At 36.3% G+C, this 15,000-nt stretch overlaps 1 protein-coding gene across 1 annotated transcript in view; it reads right to left on the reverse strand.

The window, feature by feature from the left end:
• Positions 1 to 15,000, reverse strand: part of LOC123311108 (potassium channel subfamily T member 2) — a 298,137-nt gene that overhangs the window by 153,517 nt on the left and 129,620 nt on the right. Inside the window, exon 3 of the mRNA XM_044894894.1 lies at positions 5,930 to 6,009. Coding sequence (XP_044750829.1) covers positions 5,930 to 6,009 — 80 coding nt within the window. The remainder of the gene's footprint in view (positions 1 to 5,929; positions 6,010 to 15,000) is intronic.

The raw sequence follows: 15,000 nt of genomic DNA on the forward strand, positions 1-15,000 counted from the left end.
GTAGGTGGTTCCTCAGAAGTAGGTTAGATGCTTGAGCATAGAAAGAGTGGGTGTAGATGGCTGTGTCGTCTGCAAAGAAAGCGATTTTTGTGTTTGGGTATTCTGGGATATCGTGTAGTCCAGTGCTCTGCAACTGAGCTACCTAGAAGGTAGAGGTTTCTATCAGCAGATGGGAATTCAATATGTTAGTAAATTTTTTTTCTTCCTGTACACCTCGCACTTACACAGGTTATTATGGAGACAGGTCTTAAAGTCTGGAAACAGGTACAGAGGTCTGATAGGGGGCTTTCAATATTTCTTAAACTGGTAGATATCTATAGTCTCGACCAAAAAAACTTCTCGTGCCTGAAAGTTCCACTTGGTTCACCGATTTTTCTGTGCGGTCCACGTGGACTGATGTTGGATTTGTGGTTCTTCGTTTGCACCACACCATAGGAAAAGATTGTTCCATAGTGCAGGCTGAACTGTATGCTGTTCTTGTCTGCACACTGCAGAATATCGCCCATGTTACTCCAGAAAACACATCTATATATTATTCTGTAGCAGTCAGGGTACACTGAAATTGCTTATTGAGAAAATAGTCAACTTATTCTTAGTAGGGGAATGCAGGAAAGCCCTGCTTGAGCTGGGCTCTGGTAACGTTGTTATTTGGTGTCTAGCGAAGGAAGGGCTTCCGGGAAACGGGAAGGCAGACATACTTGCTAAGTGAGTCCCCAGCTTTTGCTGATCCGGAACCAGCGATGCCCATCTTCTTTATCAGATGGCTGGAGAGAAAATTTCCCTTTGGAAAGTTGGAGTTTGAGATCAAAGTAATCCTGGCACTCCAAAGGAAACAGCTGAGTCTGGTGACCAGCCACCTGTTTACCCTGATGAAACTGTTGAACATATTTTGATTACCTTACAGAGTTTAGGTAAACAGCTAGGAGACACGCCACCCACTCTTTCTGTGATGAGAAGGAATCCTCTCTGTCGACTTGCGGAATTTTTGAGCGTGTTTCAGGATGTGAGTCTCTCCAACTGCATGTGGATTAACAATGGGCCACAAAGTATCGGTTCAGCTCGGTAGAGGCAACGCACGTAGAGACGTAGAAGAAGAAGATGCATCCCCTAGTAACTACGGCAATCGTGTTGAAAGATGGAGAGGAGTACCAATCGTTTTCCTTCCATATTAGTCTATAACCAATAGTATCGTCGAGTCAAGTTATCTTTATCACAGACATTTTCACTTCTTGCTTAACCTTGCCAAGTTGTCGAAGATTCACACCTAATACCTGCTCGAATGGCTGTATGTCGACGATGCTAGTGTAATAGTTGAATGGATCTTGCTCCCTTCCACCCTCTAACAGTCCAAGCATCTTACGAACGTTGTAGTTTGTAGGTCAAACTACTCACATTAAATTCTAGGATAAATAATTTTTTATATGGATGAAACTCTTGTCTTTTCGTTAGCTTAGCTGCCAGATTACTGAACCGGCAACCATGAGGTCTGGGAAGGTACCTTTTCAAGAATTTGATAATTTTACCTGAAGATGATGCGCATCTTCATTATTTCCAGTTTATTGCTGTCGATTTCGTTTTCTCTCGTTCTTTTGAGATAGTGGTTCTTCTCAACAGTACGTTACCACGTTGCCATTCTGACATGATCTCCTAATTTTTGTACCTTTCTTTAATATTGTTGATTGCTTTCGACCTCCAACAAAAAGCACCACTTCAAACGGCGTCGCAAGATTAACAATTGTCCCGAATCTATTATCCCAGGAAGTCGTATCATGCCGGAGATCCACTCGAGCTGTATGAAGTGTCTAACCTCGTTGTCAGTATATATCCAGCGTTTCCTCATCCAAATTGACGCCGCGGAGAAGAAAGTTTCGGGTGAGTAGTGGTAATTGCCGCGTCTCGCCGTCCAAGGAACTCGAGTGTTTCAAGTCCCGAGGAGGCAATTAGACTCGCGTCGAGTGCACGTTCTCAGCGTGAATTCCTGGGGGTTGTTCGAATCATGAGATGGTCGGGTTGATTTTTCGGAATAATTGCCAGCTTGAATTCGGGAAAGTTTCATAAATAACATCGGACGTTCTCTATTCGACCGAACTATTTTCGGTTAGGCGGCATTGCCACTTTTACTATACAGGGTCATGCAATAGTGCGTTAGGCTTCCATAGCTGCCAAACCAGACGTTTTAGGAATTTAGTTGCATTCCCTTCGTACTTTCAATTCTATATCTCAGGAAATTATTTTTTGATATACAGGCTGTTCTCAAATGAAATTATTCAACAAATGAGTGATTTTTTAAACGGAACAACCATTAAATTTTTGCATATTTTCAATGCTCTTCAATACCCGTACCATAATGCAAAAAATTAGGGATATTTTTCAAATGGTACGGATCTTATTCAGAAAAAACTGCAAAATTTCGCCGAAACAGTCGTTCGGTAAAAGCCCTTTACCGATTTCCAGATGCAATAGAAACAAGAATTTGATCAGGATTTCTCTTAACTTAAGAATTTACCTAGTCATGATCTAAATTCCTAAATGATCAAACTCTTTTATACAGGGCGTCCGTTATCAATGTCAAATATGAAGAATTTCAAATTGTATTTTCTCGATTTTTTCAAATGTAACACCCTTCATTTTTTCCATGATGATGTACACAGTTTGAAACCTTACATTTTTTCAGAACTAACCAAAGGACCTTTTTCACACCTGCGTCCAGCAGGCACGAAAAATGAAATCAGAAGAGAAAATTTTATTTAAATATTGGATACAAAAACAAACGACCGTTGAAAAAGACAAAGAAAAATTGTGTTAATTCATTTTATGAATAAATATTTTTTTGGATGCCGATGAAACTTTGTAATCGTTGGAATACACAAGTTGGCAATAATACCTGTGTATGTGTTACTTATTCGGACAAACATTATCATTTTCATGTTGAACTTCAAGGATTATGATTTTGGAAGGGTTTTAAAGTTTTTCAAAGATTGGTCATTCAGTTTGGTTTAATTGTGTGACTCATTTAAAATATCTGTTAGTTATTATATTCATTATTCCTGAAATTGTTGGTTGAAATGTCATTTTCCGTGTCTGCTGTACGCTGGAGTGAAAATAGCCCTTTGGTTACTTCTGAAAAAATGTAAATTTTTAAACTGTATACATCATCATGAAAAAAATACAGGGTGTCACATTTGAAAAAATCGAGAAAGAACAATTTGAAATTCCTCATATTTGGACATTGATAACGGACACCCTGTATAAGAGAGGTTGACTAGGCAAATTTTTAAGTTGAAAGAAATCCTGATCAAATTCATGTTTTTATCGCTTCTGGAAATCGGTAAAGGGCTTTTACCGATTTTCTGAATAAGATCCGTACCGTTGAAAAAATATCCCTAATTTTTTGAATCATGGTAGAGGTATTGAAGAGCATTGAAAATATGCAAAAATATAGGGGGTGTTCCCCCTATCCACTCATTTGTTGAATGATTTCATTTGGGAACACCCTGTATATTAGAAAATAATTTCCTGAGATGCAGAATTGAAAGTACAAAAGGAATGCCTTTCGACTAAATTTCTAAAATGTCTGGTTTTGCACCTATGGAAGCCTAACGCAAAATTGCAGGAAAGATGGAGATGAACAATCAATTTTTTGTCAGGGCTTTTTATAAGAGTTTCATGTCTAGTATTCGCGTGAATACTTAGAGGGACACGGTAAGCTTATGGTTCAGAGAAACTTCGTCTGAATAGGATATTCGGCAATGTGGGTTTTCGCTTGAATAGTATAACCCTACCTAGCGTTGAATTCATCAAAACAACAGAGTGCGGCAGAGCCGATTGACGTGTTTCAAAGAGTCATTGCTCGGGCTGAAAGATTCATTCATTGCTGAATATAGCTTAGCTAGGTTAACTCTTTAATCATTTCTAGGGATTTGGTGGGGGCGTAGTGTTTCTTTGCGTAGTTTTTAGCATAAAGTAAACCAAGGGATGTTTTCTGTGGTTTCTAGTCAGCACCATGATTTGGACCGGAATGCATCGCCCGCTTTGCCGTTCGGCTTTCGTACGTTTAACAAAAATGACCGTTCTGTAATCGAAAGCCAGCTCCAGGAAGGACCACTCTATTCACCTTAAAGCCGGCCACAGACACAGATAGAGGACGGCCTGCATCATGCTACATGCAAAGCATGACAATCAACTTTCTTCCTTATTTAACATATTTCCAATCAATTGGCCATAATACATTTTCAAATATAATAATAATAAGAGATATTGTACATAAATGGTTATTTATTTCTACCATTCGCTCTACATGTTCTGCCCTATTGAGACATTTTCAGGAGCTTCGTCCAAATTTACAGATCATATTGTGCAACATACATCCTCTGGTTATGCTGGATTGAATCGAATTTCATAGATGTGAGAATAAGATTTGATCAAGTTAACTCCTAACTTATAAAATAAAAATTCTTTTGTTTTTAAAAATTATAGCGTTAAATATTCTTCTATTTACCCATTACAGACAGTAAGACAAACAAAAATTTCTGTTTGGGTTAAAGAATGGTTTTTGAAGAGAGTCCTGATCCCTTGTCCCTTCTCATTACTGCATATTCGAGACAGAAGAGAAGTACTTGGCATTTCTTGGTCTTATTTATATATGAGTCACCAGACTGAGCTGTTTGCTCTCAAAAGTCAGGAGTTTCTTAACCTCAGGCATAGAGAACGGTCCATCAATAAGAAGATTCGACTAAGATAGTCTTGTCGATTTTATCAAAATAAACTGCATCGTCATTGGATATTTCCTCACACTGGTTGGATGTTCGAGACTAATTTAATATGCAGGGAGTAATGCACTTTTATTTTCAATAATATCACCATGCCCGAAGAAAATGCGTAGATTCGCATGACATAATCACTTATCACCTATAGAGCATTGAATGGCCTTTTTAGAGTGGACCTTACGTCTCTTTTCACCCGAAACAGTGATTCGCGTCTTTGTGGACATAGATTCAAGTTGAAGAAGGAAGTCTTCCTTACTACATCCAGGCAACATTTTCTTTCAAATAGAATTTTAGATGAGTGGAACCATCTCCCTGCTCATGTTGTGGACTCACAATCTGTCAACTGTTTCAAGAACCGGTTTGATAGACTACTTCATTGAAATAGTTTTTTTTGTATTATCTTTTTTTTTCTCAGTGTTACATGCTTTTGTTTCTTTCATTTTTTCACTAAATTGTATTGATGAGTTCATAGGTACCTACCTCAACTCATTCTGTCAATTAATAATGATAAGAATAATATAATTCACTATAGCAAAAACCCGAAGGCTGCCTGTCTCGAGACCTTGGTGCAATGATGATCTGACTGGGTGGGCAAAAATATGTGCTAGCCAAGGAATTACGATGAAGTCATAGTTGGAGCGCCCACTAAAGTAGCGTAGCACTGACATGGACGTACATGACAAAAGCGATTCGTAATTTTCAGATATGGCACATCTGAGTGAAGTTTCAGTTATTATTTTGCATAGCCCTTGTAATGTATGTGCCATGTCGGTGCTACGCTACTTTGGTGGGGGCTCTCTCTTTGTCATGTATGTGCCACGTCAGTGCTACGCTACTTTGGTGGGCGCTCCCCCATATGAAATGACATAATTTTTGAAGTATTTTTCTGGCTGAAAACCCGTAAACATTGGTTAGCGAATGCTTCGTTACCAATCTGTCCACTGACAAAGCTCTAACGAATTATGGCTTTATCTGGACAATCCCTTATTTTCATCAATTTCTGTAAGGAATATTCTGAATAATGAAGAACTCTTAAACCAGAGAAAAAACTATTTCATTTTTGACTCCCTTGAATTAAAAGCTTTCAATCATTTGGAATAATGGGTGGGAAAGATATCTTACGGTTAGTATTCGATTTAATTGATTATTTGAAAATTACTTACTAGATCTTTGATTCTTGATGAAGTAGAGTTGAAGTCTTTCTTTAAATGTATTCTCGTTCACGTAGTACTCCACACGCACTCTGAAACAAAACAAAAACTGTCAGGGCACAAACATATTTGGAAGATCATAAATTCAACTTCTCTATTGTGAAACATTCAATATTCAAAGAATATTGGTGATTGTGAGAACCAAATGGGAAATATTTCATTACAGACTAACTTTAACATGCCGTATCGCTAGCCTTGTTGTGCGTATTGAAGAAAAATTAAGAACGATGCTTAAAATGGTGAGACTTTTTACACAATTAAAACAAACAATTTGGAATTGGAGCGAAGCTTGTATATTGATGAAAAATTTGACAAATTCGTAAAAATTATGTATTATACTTGACCCCTATTACTGAGAAAGATTCTGTGGAGGTTGCCACCCGCTTTAGACGAAGATCACCCATGAATTTGGAATCAAACGATCAAAAAAACTTGCCCTGTCTCAGTATCTTCCGGTAAAACGTACTGAATATACAGGGTTAGAACCTTTTAGAGGGGGACTACAGGGATATCGAAAACCGTTAGTAATTAAGGTTAGCTTGAATTACGAAAAAGTTGCGTTATTCAAGGATGAGTGCGTGGGTGTAAACAGTTCCCAAATGTCTCTGATGGTTTCTGAGATATCTCGAAAAAACTAAAAATCAATATTATCATTTTTCTTCATAACACATATGTTTTTGGAGATAACTCCACGAAATTCGGTGTGTAGTCATAATCCTATATAGCGATTATACTGGTGTACTACTTTTTTGTAATTTAAGCCACCATTTATTTTTAACGGTTTTCGATATTCCTATAGTCAGCCTCTAAATAGTTCCAAACCTGCAGTATGTAGGCTACTCGGTATGTTCATTAATCGACAACGGCAATGTCTGAAATATGTTAAGGGCGTTACGGCTGACAGTAAAGCGTTTTATGTAAATGAGCGTTATATTCTCGTTTTCCACATCAAGTTCCGCGGAAAATGAGGAAGACTCTTGTTCTCTATTTTAACATCATAAATTTTACAGGATATTGTTTTCAGCTCAATCTTTCGGAATCATAACACCAAAACTTTTCCATCCTCCACTTAAAACTGAGTTTGAAGGTGCGGGTTTATCCAACGTCGTAAACTGTTTATAACTGGAAGATCAATATCCATAAACATATATTCTCGTCGCACCATACTTTTTATAGATAGATAAAGATATTTGCATCTTTGCTTAATTTCTTTTTCGTTCTCAGAATATTCTCCTTCTATACAGGGTGAGTCTGACTCCTACAAATATTTTTACAGTAAATAGGGAATACTTCTTCTGACGAAAATGATGTATTTTTTATGAATTATCTCTGGAACGTCACATTTTAAAATAACCATTTCAACCGTTTCCCAAAAAAAAAGTGGGTATTTGTATTTTAAAGCGTTTCATGTGGATTGCACAAGTTGGCAACATCTGAAATATGCCTTGATAATAAAGGACAACAAATACATTATCTTGATGAGATAGACAAAGATGGCTGTCTATGAAGTCTGCGACGAACGAGGAAGGTCGTAAAATTTTATGGGATTTTTATGGCCGGTTGCAGTTGAAGCTCGCCAGTACAGATCAACAGCTGTTATTTTATAAACAAGCTGATCGGACATTGTCCTTTTCATTGTCTTGTATGCGCTGTTACCAAATCGTAAACTCCGCACAAAGCGATTTAAATTTTAAAACCCCATATTTGAAGGATGATTTTGAATAGTTTCCGCGGTGAATTTGAAAAAATTATGAATGAAACTCATAATTATTCAGCTTAAACTTGCATATCCAGTAATAACCCAAATTAAGGAGAATTCCCCATTCTGGAGGTCAAAAGAAACACTTTTTTTCCATATGATTTTTCCGAATAGGCTCGGTTTAAAAGATACAGGCTGTTGAAAAACCATAAAAAATGTAACAAACGGTTTTATCGACTGAAATGAATTTCGGAATATAGTTTTTCATTCATTTGATGAATTTTTTTCGAACACAAGATATAATCCAGTTGTTCCATTATGACCATAAAAATACCAAAATTCAAAGAACCGAACTCATGAAACTAAGTTTCTCAACTTAAGCAATCTTATAAATATTTGGACGTTTTGTGAAATAAAAGAACTTCATATTTTCTCGATAATGCGCCGTTTTCGAGTAGTTTTATATAAAAAAAATACGTGTATATCTGTGAAATTCGACAAATTGGGTACTTGGACCGAATGCCACTCTTTTAAAAGATACACAGATGTGTAGTGTCACAGATTTAGCTATAGTCTATCCAAATCCGAGAGGCCAGCGTAAACAAACTGACTAACGCGTGATCTTATTTAAGGTACTCCTCTTATTGGTCAAAGCTTCAGGAACGCCATGTTTGCAGGTGGGAGTAATGCAGTACCGCATTACGTTTGATTCATTGATTGTATGCGAATTGTTGTGCAGAACTGCAGAGATCATTCATTGCTTTTTCTTTCGTAAATTGGTTTATAGTTGTAGCAAGTTATTCAAGTTACAAGCATTTAAGATAATGTCAAGTACTGATACTGCTGAGGAATCGCGTGTTGACTTAAGTCCTCCAAAAAAGAGACGTCTGAAACGACACTTCAGTGCCGAGATAAAAGATATGATTTTGAATACTTATAAAATTGAGATTATTCAAAATGCAGGAATGTGTTTAAAGGACGTAGAACTCCGAGTTGCTGAGAGACTTGGCATTGGAGCTCGAAGTGTTAGGAGAATTATTTCCGAATACATAAATTCCGGTGTTCTATCACAGCCGGCAACAAATCAAAATCGGACCACCAAATGGGAGTCCTTATCAGATTTCGATAAAAATGTAATACGGCGAAAAGTTCACGAGTTTTTCTTCAGAAATGAACACCCGACTATAGAGAAAGTATTAAAAATAGTTAATGAAGACTCGAACTTGCCAAATTTTAAGAAGAGTACCTTCTCTATAATATTGAAAAAACTTAATTTCAAATATGGACGTCGCCAACGCAACAGTTTTTTAATGAACCGTGACGACATTAAATGTTGGAGAAGAAACTATCTCACGAAAATTAGGACCTTCCGTGATGAAAACAGGAAGATTTACTGCTTGGATGAAACTTGGGTAAATACCGGTCATACTAAATCCAAAGTGTGGACCGATGAAACAGTTACATCTTCTCGGCAAGCGTTACTTGCTGGATTATCTACTGGATTAAAAATCCGTCTGGGAAGGTCTTGAATTTTGAGTTTAACCCTTTGGTTTCATAAAGCTTGATCAGAGAATCAACGATCGAGTGACGGATGAACGTCAATTAGTTTTCAGTCGATAAGTTGGTCATAAGCATTCTGAATATCATTTTTTCACCAAATAATTATCTATACACGCCCATTTGATGATTCCCAACTGCTACTCCTCCAATATATTCGGAAATATGAAAGTTTCAATGATTTCCTTCGGGAAATCGAATGCCAAATCGTTGATCGAGCAATCAAAGTTTTGTGAAACTTGATGTAAGTACCTTTTTGGTGGAAAACAATTTCAACATTCTTTTTCAAATGAAGTGAATATATTTTTCCAGGCAAAGGGCAAAGAATTATAGTGTGTCATATTGGCAGTGACACTGGTTTTTTAACTGGAGGACTCTGGACTTTCCAATCCAAAAAAACTGGTGACTACCATGAAGAAATGGATGGTCAGTCCTTCGAAAAGTGGTCGAGGGTATAGTTCCTAAATTGGAGGAAAATTCTATAGTAGTTTTAGATAATGCTCCTTACCATTCAAGGAAAATGGAAAAAATTCCTAATTCACAATTCAGAAAGAGTGATATCCAACAATGGTTGAGGGAGAAAAATATTGATTTCACCCCTGACCTCATAAAAGCGCAATAGTTGCAGATAGTCAGGCAGAACAAAGAAAACTTTGAAAAATACATTGTGGATGAAACCGCAAAGGCCCAAAATATTACTGTACTTAGATTACCGCCCTAGCACTGCGAACTGAACCCTATTGAATTGATTTGGGCCGATGTCAAGAATTTTGTGGCAGATAAAAACACCACATTTAAAATGGCTGACGTCCAAAATCTTTTTCAAGAGGGCAAGAGGCTCTCTCACGGGTTACTTCCGAAAGATGGAGAAAGTGCGTGAAACATGTCAAACAAAAAGTTGAGGTAGACATGTGGAAACTGGATAATATTATGGATGATCTAACACCAGTCATCGTCAACTTAGAGGAAAGTTCTGCATCTTCTGACGACACTACGGGGTAGTCACTTTTACAAAAAAAATATTGTTACACATTTATATACATAGTATTTATTAAAGTGGGAACTTTAGATTAATTGTTCATTACTCAGACTCGTAGATAAGCATACACATTTTTCACCGGAACTGGAACACTCAAAAAGTTTTAAAATATAACGCTCTCGGAATTCAATTTATTAGTACACCTCTGCGTTATCACGTTCTTGACGCGTGATCACTTCATGCTGCAATGTTTACCGCTGGCCTCTTGGATTTGGATATACTATAGTTATTCTGAAGGTAGTTCAGTTTTTCCAGGGGTGGCACAGCCCCTTATGAAAACTATGGCGGTGACAGATGAACACGAACTCGACGAACGTCAAAATTTCTATGTCACATGCCAACAACGGCGTCATCTGTCATAGCCAATATTCCGCGTCTTCCTGAAACAACGTTAAAAGTTTTTTAAAAAATTAGATCTCTTTGAAATATGAAACCAAACTTAAATTTATATCGACGATATTATTCAGAATACTAGGTAATTGTGCGTACGAATGATCTCGAATGAAAATTTTAATGTGTTTAAATTTTTAGCCTTGAAAAAGAAACAAATCGTTTCGAAACGTCGGCGTTGTATTGAAGAACAATAAAGAAAGATAGTCCAAGAATCCCAATATTCTTTCATTTCATCTAACTAAATGGACGATAACCTAAGAACAATTATGGCTATATCTTTTTATCAGAGCCGAATCGGAAAAAATGGTATAGGAAAAAAGTGTTTCTTTGACCTCAAGAATTCACTGTCAAAATATTTGTAAGAGTCAAAGACTCAAAGTGTATAATATGGAAACATTTTTTAATGTGTTTTTGCACTTCTTATAATTTTGTACCATATGCCAGTAGCAAATGTTCGACAATGAAAACTCCCCCTTTATATCAAATTGCAACTGCAACTGTTGTCTAAAATCATAAAAAGGATAACACCTTCAAGACTAACTCCTAATTTTCACGTCCTACCTTCAAGACTATTTATTGTTTTCTGGAAAATAGATCCCATACGAGATCCCATAATAAAAACAAACCCCCCAATTGAATATTATTTTCATGTCCGTTGTTTTATTCTTATCAGAATATTTAATTTTTTTCAAAACAAGGAATTTCTTCCTTTTATTTTCGAAATGCATGTAGTTTGTTTCAGTTAATTTTGAAATATTCTACCTTTTCAATGAATAAAATTAGGGATTCCGTTTTTTCGAACTGACAGGGTGGGCAAAATTCGTTGTCTACTGAGAGGATCTCGAAAACTATAGCAGCTAAAAGAAAACGGTTGACACATTTCCGAGTTCTTCTTCGGAGAAACAAAGAATGGTGAAAACCGCAGCCTCCTACGATACCTTGTTTTTGAGTTTAACAATTTCGTAAAGTTCTCATAACTTTTTTGTCTTCGAAATTACAAATTTGAAACTAGAACCTTTTACAGGCACTTTTTTACGTAGAATCCACTGATGAGCTCAAATTATTTTTTCATTTCGAATCATTAGGTGAACTAATCCAAATCTGAAAACAGAATCGGCTTATCATTTTTAGATTTCGAGTTATAAACAAAAATTGAGATTTTGACGATTCCGAAAAGTTCTCATAACTTTTGTGTCTTTGAAGTTACCGATCTGAAACTTGAACATTCTTAGGCACTTTTATACGTAGAATCTACTGACAAAAATTTTTTTTAATGCAAACTTTTATTGAATTTGGTATTTTTGTAATTGGAAAAAAAAAATTTGGCAGTAGATTTTACGTATAGAAGTGCCTAAGAATGTTCAAGTTTCAGATCTGTAACTTCAAAGACACAAAAGTTATGAGAACTTTTCGGAATCGACAAAACTCAATTTTTGTTTATAACTCGAAATCTAAAAATGATAGGCCGATTCTGTTTTCAGATTTGGATTAATCATGAAAAAGATACTGTGTCATCCATTTTCTTCTAGCTGATATAGTTCTCGAGATCCCCTCAGTAGACAACGAATTTTGTCCAACCTATACAGTAAATGTGATATTGTATCATACAATCGAATTCCTTACATTTTGTTTACATTATATGAGAATCCATGTATCGTAACATATATGTATTGAATTTCAAATTGACCATTCGATTTGAACTAAGTCCACTTCAATCACATGAATTGATATAGTTTGGTGGAAACCGTCAGTTGTCTATATAACAATTTTGATTTATTAACCGTTTGCCCCTTTGACAGGTCCGATATATCTCTATATAATCATCAACTATTGATCTTCTGCAGTAGTCATTAATTATGTTACACACTTTGACCCTTGCCCCTCATCTCACAGTCTCAACGGTCATTCATTATCGAGGGATGTTAGTTATGTCTTCCGAGATACTTCAATTAAAAAGGGTCATACCCAGACAATGAATCGGAAGGTTGTCGTAAATTTTGTTAGTCCCTATCCCTCTCATTTAACGTTTACTTTGCTTCTACCTTTTAGTATTTAGTATTTCGATGGTCCCCTCTTTTTACTCATTACTTATAGTCGTTCCACATCATTTATATCAATACACAGTGGTTTAGAGGAAACGGAAGCCTATGACATTTAGTTGGTGTCACGTTTGGATCTCTAGCAAAGAGCAATTAGAAATGTGCAGATGTAGTACTGCGTGAGAGGCTGGCAGCAGTTGGCATTATCCCGTCCAGCTGATCGGAGCACTGTGATAATATCTGCAAAACGGGTAAACTTCCGAAATTTTCACCCTATGTTCTAACTGCTGTGAACTATCTTCTAAAGTTGGACAATCAGTAGTACTGCTCTTTTCTGTATGGGATCCAAGAGTTGCAATGAATTTTTGGGTACTGAGCTCCAAACATGACAGCAGTGCCTATATTTAATTCAAGTGATCTGGACCTTGTAAAATAGAAGAATCTGTCGAGAAATATTTCCTAGTCCTGAACATACAGGGTGTGGCGTAATGAAAGGATAATTTGGTAAATATGTCTAATTTTTAGTTCCTCGGTTTTCGGGATTGTCGAGGATTCAAAAAAATTACACCCTTCACAACGGCCAGACTCCAAATTTTTCAAAACAAAAATCTAACTGAAATACCTTGTTTTGAATATTTTTTCCCCGAGTTGAACCTAACGTGGTGTGGAGCACTCATTCATTAGAAGGTGTAGAGCACATATTTATTAGAGCATTAAACTAGGCTTTGACTCCTTGTAATAGGATTTATTCTGTTGGAAATACAGTGGCTGATACCATTACAGAATCGCAATGAAACATGTGCATGTATCTTTTTAATTTGGCACTGAGGTAACCATTTTTTTTTAACAACACATAAGGTTAAACTTAGTGAACGAGTGTCGAATATCTCGAAAACCAAGGGACTTATACCTACTCCACATAAAACTTATCATTCTGAACCGCCACAACTTCCGCAGGTACCATATTAGCCATTCATTGAGCCACAGCCTGTATATCACAGCGTATTTGGAGTAGACTTTAGATTATATCTTCATCAGTACTTGAAAAATAGTTTCAGAGTTAAAATTCTATCGGAAAGGATTTTTTTTTCCAATATTGTAGAAGAAAAGTTTCAAATATTTACAACTCCGAAACAATCTGGCGGATTTCAACCATCAACCACCTCATTCGGTTGATAAGGGGGAATTCACCCTGAGAATTTCAAGACCCTTATTATAAACAATCAAAAATTGACAAAAGCGTCTAGGAATGCGCTATACAGGGTGAGTGTTTAATTTAACACGTACAAGCAGTAGATTATTGAGGTAAATAAAAAAACAGTTGTTTCCTTTATCATTTTTTCCGAATCGGCTCGTTTTAAAAGATACAGGCTGTTGAAAAACCATGGAAGAATGTTATTTTAAGTTCTATCTCACAAACGGTTTAATCGAATAATATAAATTTCGGAATAAAGCTTTTCATTTATTTGATGCCTTTTTCGAATACAAGATATCACCCACGTTTTCAAGTTTTCTCATTATGACCATGAAAATACCAAAAATTCAAAGAAACCAACTCTTGAAACTGGGGTGCACGCTATCTAATGAATATTCGAACGTTTTGTAAAATTGAAGTATTCTTTATATTTTCTCGTTAATGCGCCGTTTTCGAGTAATATTCAAAAATTGAAAAGATGTGTGGAATTTGAAAAAATGGGTACTTTGGCTGATTTGAAATATCCATATATGTGGTGTCACAAATTTAGCTAGTTATTCTGTTTTTCCAGGGGTGGCACAGCTCATTATGAAAACTTTATGGCTATATCTTTTTTCGGGGCGGAATCGGAGAAAATGGTATAGGAAAAAAAATTCTTTTTACCTATAGAATCTACTGTTGAAATATTTATACGAGTCAAAGACTCACTCTGTATAGATCGTAAAGGATGGGGATCTTGAACGATGATCGAGACAACGAAAAAGCGCAGCAAATTCAAGAGAACTTATACCTAATATTTGTATAAATCTCGATTAAAAAGAACAATTCAAGCAGAAGATCGCTGGGTGGTCATATTGCCTCAAATCATCGCAAAATGATAATTCCTCCATCAAATGATAGCACCATTTACATCATAAGCTCAGTAAAAAAATCTTATTGCAAGGTTGCATCTTCTGTACCTCCTTATACCAAATATGTACAAAGTTAATTTACGATATAAGCTCACCTATAAATTTGTCATCAGCATATACCCTTCTCAAAAAAAATTCTGAAAAAAGTGCACCAATCTATTGTGGAATGAGAACGTTCAGAGGAAAGGCC

This window comes from Coccinella septempunctata, chromosome 1, assembly GCF_907165205.1.
Source record: "Coccinella septempunctata chromosome 1, icCocSept1.1, whole genome shotgun sequence".
Lineage (NCBI taxonomy): Eukaryota > Metazoa > Arthropoda > Insecta > Coleoptera > Coccinellidae > Coccinella > Coccinella septempunctata.